Source organism: Hyperolius riggenbachi, chromosome 8, assembly GCF_040937935.1.
Source record: "Hyperolius riggenbachi isolate aHypRig1 chromosome 8, aHypRig1.pri, whole genome shotgun sequence".
Classification (NCBI taxonomy): domain Eukaryota; kingdom Metazoa; phylum Chordata; class Amphibia; order Anura; family Hyperoliidae; genus Hyperolius; species Hyperolius riggenbachi.
The window spans coordinates 105,711,389-105,728,500 of record NC_090653.1 but is presented as its reverse complement, the minus strand read 5'-3'; the positions used below and the strand labels follow the sequence as shown (position 1 = coordinate 105,728,500).

General features: G+C 42.2%; 1 protein-coding gene across 1 annotated transcript in view; it reads right to left on the bottom strand.

Annotated features, from left to right (window-relative positions):
• FHL1 (four and a half LIM domains 1) overlaps nt 1–12,431 on the bottom strand; it is a 43,944-nt gene extending 31,513 nt beyond the window's left edge. The window contains exon 1 of the mRNA XM_068247900.1: nt 12,325–12,431. Coding sequence (XP_068104001.1) covers nt 12,325–12,346 — 22 coding nt within the window. The 5' untranslated portion in view covers nt 12,347–12,431. The remainder of the gene's footprint in view (nt 1–12,324) is intronic.
• Between the last annotated feature and the right edge of the window lie 4,681 nt (nt 12,432–17,112).

Below are 17,112 nucleotides of genomic sequence, written 5' to 3'. Positions count from 1 at the left end.
GGGTTAGAGCACATGGGAGAGCTGATGGAACCTGCAAAGGTCTCAACACCCTACCCGGGTAAGACTGGCCGCCAAGTCAACCTTCCCTCACTCATATGAATTGTTTTGCTGTCAGTAAAAAACTCGAAATGCTTTGTGCTTTCTTCTATTTATGATACCACCAATCTATTTTCATTTACTGTCCAGTTTCTCATCTGCATGATTGTGGCCTGAGCTATGGCATATATTGCTGCAGAGCTTAATGCAATGAGACAAACGCAAGTAGCTATTTTAAATCTCTTCCAAACAGCCTTAATTTTATAGCAAAAAGTCATAGCCTTCTGCAGCAATCTAATTATTATTATTTATTTATATAGCGCCAACATATTCCACAGGGCTTCCTCAGAGGAGAGGAGGGTGAATGAGGAGCCACATTACTAGCTAGACGTAGGTGGGAAGGATTAGAATCTTGCATCTTTGCTGGGTTGCAAGACAATTTTTAATGTTCGCTTTCGGCAGACTGGTAACACTTTTTGCTATAAAACTAAGGCAGTCTGGCAGAAGTTTTATTAGCACCAACGGATATGTTAAGGTTCAACATCACTTCAAATATATTTTAAGGTACTACATTTTTTTGTGTCTAAGGCTGGATTCAGACTTGTTTATTAGTTTTCTGCATATGCTTTTCTGCATGAGTTTTCCCTACAGTGCTGCATTACTGTCTGAAGAGAAAAAAAACCTTATGATATAATGAATTGTATGTGTCGTACGGATAATTAATAGAAGGTTTGTGGCTACTGTTGTTGAATTACTGCTGCTGTTGTGGTTTACTTTTTTATATTGTTTGGAGGGAGGTGTATATGTGTCGCATGACATATCCTCTACTGCAAAGCTCCCCAACCCTGTCCTCAAGGCCCACCAACAGTACATGTTTTGTGGAAATCCACAGAGATAGTTAATCAGCTCTGCTGAGACACTAATTACCTCATCTGTGCATGGTTGTGGTTTTCTGCAAATCGTGTACTGTTGGTAGGCCTTGAGGATAGGGTTGGGGAATTGTGCTCTACTGCCTCTCGAACCTTGTCCAAGTTCATGGTTGTTGGTTCCATAATACTATCTAGCTATCTCATTCTCCATGGTCCCCTCCTCCTTTGTCCTCAATCTTTCCCAGCATCAAGGACTTCACCAATAAATCCTGCCTTTTCATTATTTGTCCAAAGTATTTCAACTTAAGAATTTTTCCTTCCAATAAACAGTCAGGGTAATTTCTTTAAGGATTGATATTGGATTTTCTTGCAATACAAGGGGCTCTCAAAAGTCTTCTCTGACATCACAATTGAAAAGCCTCGATTCAGCGCTCAGCCTTCCATATGGTCCAAATCTCACAACCATACGTTACTACTGGACAAACCATACCTTTGACATTACGAACCTTTGTAGACAAGGTGACATCTATGTGCTTTATAACACTGTCCACGTTTGTCTTTGCTTTCCTTCCAAGGAATGAAGGTCTTAACTTTATGGCTGCAGTCTCCGTCTGATATTGCTTCCATTTCTCCCCCCTCTATATGCCAGGATAGGTCCTGATGCCTTGATGTTAGTTTTTTGTTTGTTTGTTTTTATTGTTGAGCCTTATGCCAACTTTTGCACTTTCCTCTTTCACCCTCAAGAGGTTTTTTTAATGCACGTCTGAAGAAGTCCAGTATTGGAGGAAACACGTCACGTGACATGTGACGTCCGTGGTTGAGAGGATTAAGCTCCCCCGTGCCTCCGCAACCCTCCTCCCCAGCATGGCGTGGTTTTCCTTTGGTGCAGGTAGATTACGTGTATCCCACCCCTGCTGCGGCTTGAGCGTGCAGTTCCCAGCTCGCCGCTGGTGGGTAAGCCACTGCTCGTAGTCTGTGCACCGATGATGCCTTGACGGTGCGGGAAACCAATGTGAAGTCACATCGATCATCGGACAAGCATCCTTTGAATCTCAGGACGGTAACTATAGTAGCTTTGCTACATGCTATATTGTCAGCTAAAAAGACCTACAGCACCCACATATGCAGGGAGGTTTGACACTAGCTTGTGTCAGTAATGGTTGTGTAAGGGATCTCCCAGAGGCGTGCATTAGTTGTTGAACAGAAAACTGCCATACTTTATCACTAATCTGGACATCACTGCTGGCAAGATATAAGATTGGGCCCTAAGAATGAAAGTTAGTTCTGGAATAGGAGTGCACTCCCACCAAAATTGGGATTTTTTTTATGCTATTTGTAGTCCGAATTTTGATATTATTGGGTCAAATAAAATTGATTATGTATATAGTCCTATGCTCCCTTACATTTTTTTTTCTATTAGTAGTTTTTTAGGGTGAGACGAGTATGATTATATATTGGTAGAGGTTGATATTCTGTATGTGTTAGTTTATTGCATATAGTTTTGTTTTTTTATTCTTTCTCACTTTCTGCCATAATAGTCATATCATCTGCATATCTGGTGCTGTTGATATTTCTTCCAGCAACCTTAATTCCAGCTTTTGCTACAAACAGTCTAGCGTTTCACATTGTATTCTCTGCATATAAGTTAAATAAATAGGGTGATAATATACAGCCTTGTTGTACTTGTTTTTCAATATTTAACCAATCCGTTGTTTCATAGTCAGTTCTCACAGTTGCTTCTTGACCTGCATACAAGTTCCTCAGGAGACATGTAAGGTGATCCGGTGCTCACAGCTCTTTGAGACCTTGCCATAATTTAGTGTAACCCACACAGTCAAAGGCTTTGATATAGTCAATGAAGCAGAAGTAGATGTTTTTCTAAAACTCCCTTGCTTTCTGTATAATCCAGCGAAGGTTGGCAATTTGGTCTCTGGTTGCCCCCTGCCTCTTTGAAAACCAGCTTACTCTTCCGGTAGTTCTCAGTTCACATATTTCTGAAGCCTAGCCTGCAAAACCTTGGAACATAACCTTGCTAGCTTGTGGAATGAGGGCAATTATTTGGTAGGTTGAACATTCCTTGGCACTGCCCTTCTTTGGCATTGGGATGTAAATTGACCTTTTCCACTCCTGTGGCCAGTTCCTGGCACATAAAGCAGCATTGTAACAGCATCATCTTTTACTATTTTAAATAGTTTGCCTGGAAATCCCTGAAAGCCTCCACTAGCCTTGTCATTAGCAATGCATGCCAAATCCCACTGAACTTCACTCTCCGGAATATCTGGCTCTAACAAAAATCATGTTTTGCCTACAGTTTGCATTAGCATGAAACAAAAACAAAGATCTACCCTCTTTAAGTGTAATTTCTTGAGCTTGTTTGGCCCTAACCCACCTCCCCATTTCAAACTGGCCAGAGTTTGCAATAGAGCCCCCCCCCCCCGCAAAAAAAGCACAAGTAAGTTATTATTATTATTATTATTTAGTATTTATATAGCGCCGACATATTACGCAGCACTGTACAGTGTATATATATATTTTGTCACTAAATGTCCCTCAAAGGAGCTCACAATCTAATCCATACCATTGCCATATGTCTATATTATGTAGTGTAAGTACTGTAGTCTAGGGCCAATTTTAGGGGGAGCCAATTAACTTATCCGTATGTTTTTGGAATGTGGGAGGAAACCAGAGTGCCCGGAGGTAACCCACGCAGACACGGAGAGAACATACAAACTCTTTGCAGATAGTGCCCTGGCTGGGATTCGAACCAGGGCTTTTAGGGCATTTCATCATATGGTGATACAAGCACAGTAAGAGGGCAGAGGCTGCTTAGTTAAGGGTTTGGAGAAATCACTGGGAAACCACGAATACAGGACTTGCAGGCCACATTGTGCTACAGTGGCTCCTGAATGCACTGAATGAAACAGAGTAGCCACATTTCCCTTGCTTTAATTTATATTACTGGACTTAGAGCAGTGTTTCTCAACATTTTATTGGTATGTACACCTTTTAAAACCCAGTACTCACCAAGTACCCCCTAGCATAGTAAACATTATCACAAGTACCCCTTGACAAATATATATTTAATCGTAGCACATGATAATTGGTTCTAAACCATTTCTAATCATTTACTATTGCTTTTAATTAGCTAAAACACTAAATTGGTATTTAAATAACATTTATCATTTTCTAAAACTCTAAATTTGTTATTCTTGGTTAAGTATATCAAACCAGAGCCCCTGGAACTATCAGAAGTACCCCCAGGGTATGCGTACCACACGTTGAGAACCTAGGCCTTGGAGAGAAGGTAATGATACTTGTATCAGATCATCCAGGAAGGAAACAAGCCATCCGACCCAGCTGCAGACAGATAATAGCTTTTTCCATTTGCTGTATGTATAAGGAGTGTCTGTGTATTAATGCACGCACCTCCTTGGAGAATGTAGGGTGTCAATGCTCAAGTGTGCCCAGGGCTTAAGACCCCTTGAAATGTTTGCTATGGAGCCCAAAGCTTTGTAGTTACACATGTAGCATGCTAACATTTTCCTGCTGGGACTTAAGGATCTACCAGCAGTGCCCTCTGATCGTTCCGCTGTCTCTATGGATTTCAGCAACAGACTCTTCCAAAGAAAGAACTGGCCAGTTGCCTGAAAGCTGCTGTCAGACAATATATATCTGGAAACAATGACAGACATAAGACAAACATTGTATAAACAGGGACGGCTCTGTCACCCTCCTCTCTGGATGATAAAGTCCATGTGTATCTAAGGAATTTATGCTGCGATATACATACTGATCTAATACGTGTATAGAGCTCTTCATCTTCCCGCAGCTTCAGTGCTGCTGTGCTTGTCCTCCCATCCTCGGGGAAGATGTGACATAAGGACTGCAAATGCTTTATGTATTACTATAAACTACCTGTCAAACATACACTACATAAAACCGTCACATTTGTGAACGTTAAAGGAATACTATCAATACCCAAGTTTTTTAAAATGACAATGTACAAATAATGTCTAAGTAGCTGTGTAAACATTAGCTGTGTAAACATTTTTCTACTTTTCATGTTAAATATCAGAGGCAAAAGCTGTAATTTATTGAGGGTAGGATTTAGCTATATTGAGACAAATCAATTGCAGAAGGGGTGTCTGCTTCAATGCACAGCCAGAGTTGCATGTCAGACTACAGAAAGCAAATATCAAACATATCAAACTCTGAAAGCAAAAACAGTATGAAAAGCTGTGACAATTAGTTACATTTCCTCTGCTCTCTTCAGACACTTCAGTCAGAAACACAGGACACAGAATCTGCAGCTGTTGGGAGTTACACATAGTGTTAACTGATCAAGTGTGAGGGAATTTCCCCTCTCCTCATGGCTCAGTCTGCCGTCAGTTTTGGCGTCAGTAAAGTTTGAAAGTATTTTGATAACAGTAAACAAAGAGGTTGCTACTAAAATGTATACACCAGTACTTAGCAGCACTTCCCAAACAATTCCTGTATCAATTGAAAAAAATATGTGAATCGATAGTATTCCTTTAAATTCACTGGTCAAAACAAAAACTCATGTTAGAAAGTAGAAAGCATTTATGGAAAAGCTCCAAAGTGTTACAACTCCATTTCCAGGTCAAAAATACCGTAAAAGTTAAAAATAAATATAAAAACAAATTCCATCTGTAGAATAATAATAATAATAATAATAATAATAATAATAAAGGAAACTAAATGAAGGATTATGTAGACCACTAACTTTATTTACATTTTAAAATACTAGATGTCCGGCTGTTTTGCTGATCTTTTGGCAGAAGTTACTGAATCGCATGCGAAACCAGCATGCAGCCAGTGGAACCAGAATACCTGATGGTCATAGATGTTTTGGGCCACTAATTCAGAAATGATCAAAGTCCCACTCAAAGTTCATCAAGGCAAAGTTGACCAGGATGAGAATGAATATAAAGTGTGGATAGAATCAGAGTGGTGGTGAGAAAAGCTTTTTCATAGACCAAATGTGTGTCACTGCAGCACAGCTTGCATTCTCTCCTCTCTGAATTTAGCTGGTGGGCAGGTCAGTCAGTTATGACCATGTGACATACAAAGTAGAAAGGACAACAGATACCAGACTACATTTCCCAGGACTCCTGCATTACACTAGAGGCCATGTGTCTAGAAGATGAGGCACACTTATAGTTCACAGCAAGTAGTTGGTAGGCAATTGTAAGACCACAAATTGCTTATAGCTAACAAGCCAGGCAGTAAAATCCTGTATGGAGACCTGCACAGCGGAACACAAGCATAGTTACACCATGGGTTTTTGAATTAAAAAAGTTAATTACCATAGGAAATGATTATAATTTACAGTAATCAGATTTGAGAATTTGCCTTGTGCAATTTTATTTATGTTTTAAAGAGACTTTTCTGAGCCAGTTAGAGGCTTGGAAACCTGCTATGAAGGAGAATGAATGAGGTTTCTAATGGAGGTCTCCATACTTCTCTCAACAGCAAGTCAGACCACAACTAACCTGTTCTAATGAATCTCTTTAACTCATTTATGTAACCAAAATCTCCTGAGCTGACAGCACAATATTTAGGTGAGGAACTGCTTACTTACTCATGCCTACCAAACATTCAAAGACATTCCAGGTGTTCTGGCAAATACCTGACCTGCCTCTGTTAGCTAATAACTATTATTTGTTAAACCGGCAGCTTTTTTTTTTTAAAGCTACTCGTCAGTGTCAGCTATGTTTGAATGGTGTTTTATTAACCCTTAGGCTAGGTTCACAGTGCTAAAATTCTGCATGTCAACTTACTGCCCATACTATTCTATGGGCTTGTTCACAGTAATGGATGGCGTTATTCTAACTTGCTGCATGCAGGCTTTGTATTAAAGTCTATGCACAGTCTACATTGCAGTTCACACTCATTTTAACTTGTGCGTTATGCAACTGACCACTGTGAATCCAGCCTTAAAGAGAATCTGTACTCTAATATTCTTACAATAAAAAGCATACCATTCTATTCCTTATGTTCCCCTGTGCCCCTCTGTGCTGTTTCTGTCACTCCCTGCTGCAATCCTGGCTTGTAATTAACAGTTTTAGGCAGTGTTTACAAACAAATGACTGGCTTCTAACCAGAGTATCATAGGCTGAGAACAGCTTACTGTGTGATTCATGCAGAGCTTGGAGGGGGTGTGTAAAGCTTCTGCCAATGACAAGCAGTGCTGCACATTCCACACATTCCAGCCTCTTGTCGACAGACACGACAGAGGAAAGAAGATAAGATTTATTACAGAGACAGTGCAACTAGAAAAGGTTGCAGTAAGACAGACCACATCAGAACAGGTATAGGAACTTATAGAATAGAAAAAATAAGGCTCAAAATTTTGTAACAGAGTCTCTTTAAGACTGCTGCCGCCGGCATCTTTAGACTTTTCAGAATTGCTGTCTCTATGTGCCACGGGCATCTAAAGACCACCACAGGTTTTTCACCAAAATTACTTCTGCATGCCACCAACGTCTTTAGACATTGCAGGATTTCCACATCTACAACATCTTAGGCCAGAACCCCACTAGCCTAGGAGTGATTTTCTGAGCGACTTGCGATTTGAAAACTCTTGCTAATGTAATACTATGGCTGCGATCCCACTTGAGCGATGTGATTTTATAAAAATCCCCCATAGCATTGCATTAGCAAGAGCTTTTTCAAATCACTAGCGATTTCAAATCAAATCGCTCCTAGTGGGTTTCTGGCCTAAAGGTTTCAAGCTGCATACCGTCTTTCCCTGATAATAAGACAGTGTCTTATATTAATTTTTCCTCTAAAAGATGTGCTAGGGCTTATTTTCAGGGGATGTCTTGTATTTATTAGGAAGTGTCTCTCAGCAGAACATTTCCTGTTCCTTTGTACTGTGATGATCATGGATTATAAAGTATGCTACTGTACTGATCAGGCACCTGCCCTGTCTTCCCTGTACACAGCTGACAACCTTGCTGTGTGCTGGGATGACAGGATCAGTGCCCGATTGGCACTGCACCACTGTGTCCCCACTTACTGGCTGCCTCTTCCTCCTCTTTAACTTCCACTAGGGCTTATTTTTGGGGTAGGGCTTATATTTCAAGCATGCTCAAAATTCCAGCTAGGGCTTATTTTCTGGGTAGGTCTTATTTTCAGGGAAATAGGGTAGATTTGCAGTAACATTTGCATATTTCTGCATTAACATAGAATTATGTGCATACAATTACAATAAAGTAGAAAGTTGGTACTTAGACAAAGTGTAACGCCTTTTAGGCACCCAGGGCAAAGGACTATGGGGAAATAAAATGGCCTATAGACATCCGCAGCAGGCAGAAGCAGTTTTTGTACTAAAATGCCTTTAGATGCTCGTAGCATATGGATGCAAAAACACAGAACACCTATAAATGTCCACAGCAGCTTAACCTCCCTAGCGGCAGTGTCGGACTGGGAGGTGGAGTGGCTGGATAGTGTAATGAAACAGGAGACCAGGGTTCGAATCTCGGCTCTGCCTGTTCAGTAAGTCAGTAGGAGACCTTAGGCAAGTCTCCCTAACACTGCTACTGCCCATAGAGTGCGCCCTAGTGGCTGCAGCTCTGGTGCTTTGAGTCCGCCAGGAGAAAAGTGTGATATAAATGTTATTTGTCTTGTCTTGGTGAGGCTGAAGAAATCCACTTGCTGGCCAAGCAGCACTATGGCCTGGAACCAACTGCAAAACGCTATCGCTAATCGCAATCGCTAGTGTTTTGTATGAACTGTTTGTAAGCGATTTCATGAGTGTTTTCAGTAGTGATTTAAAAAAGTGTAATCAATTCTGATTGGTCCTGTCAATTAAATTTTAATTTTGTTACAGTGTGCAGTAATGTCAAAACGCTAGCAAAATCGCTCTGTGTAGGTTTTGACGAGTGATTATGCCAGCGTTTATACACTTTACATTGCAGAAACGCTAATGCTCAAAAATGCTGCATGTCCTGCGTTTGCGATTTTGGTAATTGCAACCAGTCTAGTGGAATTTGGCCCATCCATTAATATTAGCTGAGCGTTTAGGGAAATCGCTAGCGGTTTGCTCCCTAAACGCTCCCAAAATCACACTAGTGGGTTCCAACCCTAATCTTGTGTTGCTGCTCGCAGTGAAGACTAGCTACAGGTTTCTATTGGGAGTTTATGCTTGGTTTATGCATGGTTTATGCTTCTTGGCCAGCGGGTGGATTTCATCAGTTTTTCCACCTCTCAGTCCGACACTGCCTAGCGGTATGATTACTTAATCTCCTTGGCGGTTAATTTTTTCTGCAAAAGTTGCAGAATTCCAATTTTTTTTTATTTTTTTTTTAATGTTTCATGTAAAGCTACCAGAGTGGTAGCTACATGAAACACCACTAGAGGGCGCATGTGGCCCTCTAGTCCGATCGTCGCCGGCATCTATAGCAAACAGGGGAACGCGTATACAACATCTATAGCAAACAGGGGAACGCGTATATAACGCGTTCCCCTGTTTGGCTTCTCCTGTCGCCATGGCGACGATCGGGATGACGTCATGGACGTCAGCCGACGTCCTGACGTCAGGCACACCCGATCCAGCCCATAGCGCTGCCCGGAACTCATTGATCCGGGCAGCGCAGGGCTCTGGCGGGGGGCCCTCTTCAGCCGCTGCGTGCGGCCGATCGCCGCAGAGCGGCGGCGATCAAGCTGTGCGCGCGGCTAGCAAAGTGCTGGCTGCGCGCACAGCAATTTACAGAATGAAAATCGCCCCACCAGGGGCTGAGATCTTCCCCTGCGCGGCATAGCCCGAGCTCAGCTCGGGCTTACCGCCAGGGAGGTTAAAAGCAGTGCAATTTTTTTTCACAAGCTTAAAGACCCTAAAAAGCATACCGCTAGATAGATCTGTGGCAGCCCTGCACATTACACATTTCCCATGGATGCAGCTCCTGCTTACCACTCTGAGCTGCAGATTTCCAGCCCAAGCCTAACTCGGGGTTACCCCTAAAAAGTTAACATAGGGCTAGTTCACAGTGCTCAGTTGCATTGCAGAATACTTCTGGATGTCAACTAACTTTCCATACAATCGCTGCATGCAGGCTTTGCATTTAAGTCTATGTCCAGTCTCCATTGCAGTTCACACTCATAACACATGCGTTATGCAACACATCACTGTAAATCCAGCCTAAGGGTAATCTAGAGAAATTAGGAGGCATATCCCACAAAGCTATATCCCATTCATACTTTCCAAGCCTTCTGGGAAATTAGCACAACTATTTTTCTTTGTAACAGTGTGACAAAATAACCTTGTCCATTTATCCCTGTGCTTAGACTACATTAACTGCTACTGTAAAAATAAAAAATGAAACCTCTTCAAGAGCATTCACTATTAAATAGGTGAATTCAATGAAAGGACAACTGAAGTGAGAGGGATATGGAGGCTGCTATATTTATTGCCTTTTAAAGGGACTCTCAGCACCTCTCATGGGTTTGCCTAGAGACTCCGACCAGTACTGCAAAGTACTTAAAGATGCATACCTTTTTGTAGCTTGACTCTCCTCTGATTTGATGCATGAATCGCCATTCTACACCAAATAGTTTTCGTTCGATTTCAATTTAAAAATTGCGGCTGCCATCTTGGCTATGTTATAACTTCCGGGTCAGACCTGTCTTCTCTGTTAGAGTGAAGCAGGAAGAGGAAGTGACACGCATGGCCATTGCAAGAGGCTCCTCCAGAGAGGTCAAAGCACGACTTTGTTGGAAGTAGTCTGGCTTAAAGGCATACCCATGAGAGGTGCTCGGAGTCCCTTTAAACAATACCAGTTTCCTGACAGCCCTGCTGGTCTATTTCGCTACAGTAGTGTCTGAATCACACAAGAAACAAGCATGCAGATAATCTTATCAGATTTGACAATGTCAGAAAAACCTGATCTGCTGCATGCTTGTTCAGGGTCTATGGCTAAAAGTATTAGAAGCAGAGGATCTGCAGTATAGCCAGGTAACTGGTATTGCTTAAAAGGAAATAAATATGGCAGCCTCCATATCCCTTTTGCTTCAGTTGTACTTTAACTACCCATAAGCAACTAAGGTTAAGCCCAAGGCAATTACATGAGCACAAAGGAACAGCATGGACCACACGCAGGAGGTACATACTGCTGCTCAACTATACACGTGCTGTGTGTAGCTGAGCAGCAGTATGTACCTCCTGCTCCTCCAGGAACAGTTGGACCACAAGCAGGAGGTGCAGATAGACATCCCCTCATCACACAGTGCTGCTCATCTACACACAACACACAAGAGGAACAGCTGGACCAAAATCAGGAGATGCAGATAGACATCCCCTCATCACACAGTGCTACTCAGCTACTCACCGCACACAAGAGGAACAGCTGGACCACACGCAGGAGATGCAGATATACATACTCATCACACAGTACTGCTCAGCTACACACAACACACAAGAGGAACAGCTGGACCACAATCAGGAGATGCAGGTAGACATCCTCTCATCACACAGTACTGCTCAGCTACACACAGCACACAAGAGGAACAGCTGCACCACAAGCAGGAGATGCAGATACACATCCTCTCATCACATACTGCTCAGCTACACACAGCACACAAGAGGAACAGCTGGATATGCAGAAGCAATGGATGAATGGTGCTGTACAACTCAAGCAGAAATATGATGCTTTCTGAATCAACCTAAACAGAATACAACACAAAACGCCTAATGTACTATGGTGATTCATAAAATCTCAAGGTTCATTAAAGTATGTTAAAGTTGCTGTTAAATGGTGTGCAATCACTATCAGACAATAATTACTTGCTGAAAATGTGCTTCTCCCGGTCTAAGTTAGACCAGTTCGCTGAGTTATATATACAATAATATATCAATTTTGGCAGTTTTGCTTAGCAGCAAAACATTTTTCATGTTCCAATTTTACACATGTAACACAAAGATTAAAAATAAAATAGTAAAGTATAGTAGAACCCCTTTATAATAAACTTCAAGGGACCTGGCCAAGTATCAGAAGTTTACTAGATCATAATTGGTCATACACTGTACAGGCGCAGGGACGGGACCTGGGGACAGAGTTTACTACAGACAGACATTTACTATAGCCAGACATTTATTATAATGAGATTCTACGGTACAGGAATGTAAACTGCCAGGTAGCCTAGAAAAAATAAATACATTTCTCCCTCTGACTCGTGCATTAAGAAAAATGTCATCTTAAATGCAAGCATACTGTGCACAGAGTAGTGGTGTAACCCATAGTAACCACGCAGCATCTGTTACTGTTCTGAGAGATGTTAAATCTTAATACCATTTACCCCAGTGAAATAAATATTCTATAACGAATATAAAGGGACCACATGGTGTAGTATGGGTAGAACTGTGCATTATATATTCACCAAGACGCAAGGGGTTATTTACCTGAGTGCCTTTCATATGCCATTGTGACAGCACGACAACTGGTAGTCCGTCTGGATGAGTGACCTGTGCTTGGCTGGTACGAGCCCCTTGTTTGATAACATACATTTACTGGCAGCTATTAATAAGGAGTGAGAGGCACACGTTCACACCCCTCTCCCGGGATTTCATGATTAATCCTGCTTGAAGAGCAACACCATTTTTGGTTATCTTTTAGGAGAATAGGGGCCAAGAAAAAAAACTGTACACACAAAATGCCCACACAACTACTCCAATTTCTAAATTAGTTCCAAAGCAAATGTGGCTGCACGGAAGCCTATCCCTTAATGAAATCCAATACCCTGCTCATACAAAGAAGAGAATGAGGTGCTGAATGGAAAGTGTAAGTCAGAAGTCACAGCAACATCATAGTGCTGGTCTCGCCGTATACATTTCATACAGTTCTACATGACCTAAGTATGTAACTACTGATTGTTCATGTTAATACTGCAGCAGGTGCAGATACAGTCCCCAACAGGGCAAGGCTGGGACAAGGTTCCCTAGCAACAGAGATGACAAAGTGGGCCTGGGCCCCTCCCTCCCTCCCCAGAATGTAGCCACATGTGCTCCCAGTATTAAGTACCCCTTCCCACCATATAGGTAACCAGATGTACCTCAGTTTAGGTAGCCTCCTCTGCCCAGTATAGTTAGCCAGATGTGACCCCAGCATAAGGTAGGTCCCCCAGTATAGATAGCCAGATGAGCCCCAGTATAGATGTAGCCCCCTCCACACTATAGATTGATGTGCCCCTGGTATTAGGTAGGTCCTCCCCCCACCCCCACCTCCCCAGTATAGCCAGATGTACCCCCAGTATTGGTACTGTAGGTCCCCTCAGTATAGACAACCAGATGTTCTCCAAGTATTCGGTAGCCCCCCCCCCCCCCCCTCCATTATAGACAGCCAGAACAGCCAGGCGTGCTCCCAGTATAGATAGCAAGATGTGCCCACAGTATTAGTTACTGTTGTTCCCCCTTCCTTAGAAGATGCTCCTCCAGTATTAGGTATAAAACAAATCTTTACTGTGCACACCACATGGTATATGCCATAAAGTAATGCTGGGGGCATAGACAAATGTTCGCTGTACAACTCCACTGAAGACAACCAAGTGAAAGAATTTGATGTCGGCACAACAATTAGATATAGATAGGTTTATTCAAATTATGAATTGATACGCCAACATATTGGAACGTCGATAAGTCCCTTTGTCAAGGAAATGCAAGCAAAATCTGGAATTGGTGCAGTGTCAGGAATAGCACTCGCCCGACACTGTAGCGTGCACATCGCTTGTTGGCGAGTACCATTTTAGATACCGGACCGATCCGAATCTGGCAACATCATAGTGCTGGTCTCGCCGTATACATTTCATACAGTTCTACATGACAAAAAAAATTGGATGTTTCAGAATGTCAATACGTCTGTTTATCAAGGAGATCTTTGATCCAAAGATGTATATTGTTGAACACAATTTTTGCAGACTATGACATAGGTTTTTGTTTTTATTTTGTCGTTTATATTTTAGTTGCTCCTGCCTGTGTGTATTTTCTTAAACTGAGGAAGCGGACTTGGGATCCGCGAAACGCGTTGCAAAATTTGTTTTTTAAGGAGTAATAAATAAATTATATGGTTTTTTACTATACTAAATTAGTGCTTGTGCTTTTTGTGAGGTGAGCAAGTCCACCATTGCCACCTACAATTTTATCATTTTAATTTGACCTTTTATTCTTCTGGCGCCTCCTTATACTGAGTACATATTGTAAGGAGTCGGCAGGTCGCCGCTGACTCACAGTTGTTGCTTTCCCTGCCGCTGACTCACACACATGCAGGGTGGCAGGCAGAGGATGCGTCTCAGTGCGCGCTCCGCCTACGCAAACAGTAGCCACGTGTCTCCCTGCGTGTCAGCTGAAAAGCTGACACCCTGAGCTCTGATTGGTCAGGCCTTGTATTTGAACCTGGTGAGCGCTCCAGTCTGTGCCCGTGATAGCCTATGCTGGGCTTGTTGCTGAGATTGCGCTCACACTAAGTGCTTGTCTTGCTGAGGACTTGTGCCTGTCTCTTGACTAAGCTTCTTCTAGATTAGATGACCTGTTACCAACCCGGCTTGAACCTGACCACGCTTCTGTATTGGATACCCTGTTACCCACCCGGCTTGTTGAAAGGAATTTGCATGAACGCTGCCTGCATTGACCCTGGCCTGTTTGACCTTGCATCGGTCTAGTGATATACTTCAGTCATTTCCTGCTACCTTGTCTTCATCTGGATTGCTTCAGCCTACAGGCCTCAGGTGACTATGCAGTATACTGTGTTGCACTGCATTGCTGTGTTTGGTGATTGCTGTCTGCCAGTTTGTATGCTACATCTGCCTGCAGGGTATTGTAGTTTGCATTAGGCAGGAGCTTTCGCAGGTGTTAGGGCTGGGTTATATGTCAGTCATATGGGCATACAGTCTGACTCACAACAGGTGACCAGGCAAGCCTGACAACTATAAATTACTTTTCTCCTATGTTGCTGTCATTTACAGTAAGTACTAAAAAAAAATCTTACAGGTTTTGGACTAGACCACTTAATTCACTATAAATAATAACACATAATTAAGTTGTCATAATTAAGAGAACTTTAGCTTTTCAGCTAGACAGCCAAATCTTGGTTGTCAACCCAACCCTTGGCCTTGCACTTTTGGTTGGGTGCTGCCTACACTTCTTTGTTTTGTATTTGTTACTTGGTGGGGCAATAAGGTTTAGTATGTTGTTATGCTCAACCCAAGGTTTGGCTGTCAAGCCAAGGTTCTTGTAATTATGACAACTTAATTATGTTTGTATATGTGCATCAGCGCCAAGGAAACAAAGTGGCCGCCGCTGAGAGAAGAACAATGCCCAGAGTTCACAAACAGGTCAATGATATATAATCAGCGCAGAATCCAAAAGCACAAGTCTTCAACAAAGAATAAGAGCAGACAAATCTCCACCACAGTGAATGTTGGGGTCACAGCACAGCTCTGCAATCATGGATACCCAGAAAAAGGAAAGAGGCTTACCAGCTGGTGACAACCCACATTATAAGGTTGTATCAATGATTTGGTACAACATCAGGAAGCAACAGTCCGTCCAGGATCCACCAATTCAGCAATGATTCATCTCACGAATGGATATCAGTAAACATCATAAAAAACAAACAGACGGCAACTCTAATTGTAAATCGTTTAATATAGAGTTTTCATAGTAAAACAGCGTAAAAAAAATAGCATTAAAAAAGAAAAAACATACGGGCCAATGCAATCGGAACCCAAAGAAAGCTAACGTCATCAGGGGATACAGAGGGATACATCACGGGTCAGCATTGTTACTGACCTTTGCTGTATACTGCAAGATGCCTTAAAGAGAATCTGTACTCTAAAATTCTTACAATAAAAAGCATACCATTCTATTCATTATGTTCTCCTGGGCCCCTCTGTGCGGTTTCTGCCACCTCATTAATAATAATAATAATCTGAACATTTGTTTAGCGCTTTTCTCCTGTTGGACTCAAAGCGCTCAAGAGCTGCAGCCACTAAGGGTGCACTCAAGAGGCCACCCTGCTGTGTTAGGGCCTGTTCAGACTATATGCGTTCCTAGCCGGTTTCAGGGAACATGTCCGGGTACCAAAAACGCATAGAAACGGCTCCTAATGCTTTTGAATGGGCTAGTTCACATGTATGCGTATGAGACGCATACGTTTCTCATCCGCATTGCTGCACGCAGTTCTGTGCGATACGCATAGAAACGGACGCAATGAAAGTCTATGGACGCGTATCAAAAACGCGTACTATTGCGTTTTTAGTGTCCGTTTTCCTCTGCGGTTCCCATAATTCTTTTTTTTCCCCTGGGTCACGTGTTTGTGCAAAACGCAATAGAAAACGCATTCAAACGCAAGAAAAACGCATGCGTTTTTCAACTTGCGTTTCTTTGAATTTATACGCGTTCTACAAACGCAGCAAGTATGAACAGGCCCTTAGGGAGTCTTGCCTTGAACTCCTTACTGTATAGGTACTGACCGTAGCCTTCATTGGCCCTCTTGCATATCCCTTGTGTTTGGTTTGTTACATGACCCTGTCTCTTAGCCTTCTCCTTTGCATCAGGGCCAGCCCTTAGCGTAAAGCTGAGTACACACGTCCGATAACGATAGTTCGAAAATTGACGATAACGATAATTGGAGCAATAATTGTGCGTTTCTAATTTTCTAACGATCATTTTTTAGAACGATAACGATTGTTATCGTTCAATCCGGCGATCCAACCCGGCGGATTTTTTTAACAGATAATCGTTCAATCGTTGTAGTGTGTACAAAGATCGTCCGATAACTTATCTGTGATGTTCTACGCATGTTTGTAATTCCGGAAGTTTCGTTATTGAGATATTTTGAAACGGTAATAACGAACGTTATACATACTGTGCATTAATGCGTTGACATTGCATAAATGTAACGTTCATAAGAATGAACGGTTGTAATATGAAAGATAGTAGTGTTTTGAACATCGTTACGTGTACTACGTCGGCTGATTTTTAATAGCGTCACTTCTGTTTGCACACGCATTTTTTATTGGTGGTCGTCCAGTACTTTTTAGAAAAATCGTTCATGTGTGTACACGGTCATTCGTTACGAACGATTATTCACTTCTCATTTTAATATTGTGCATACGTCACAAATCGTTCGTTTCGAACGATCTTTATCGGACGTGTATACGAACCTTTAGCCTCCCTCTTTTGCATCTTCCAGAT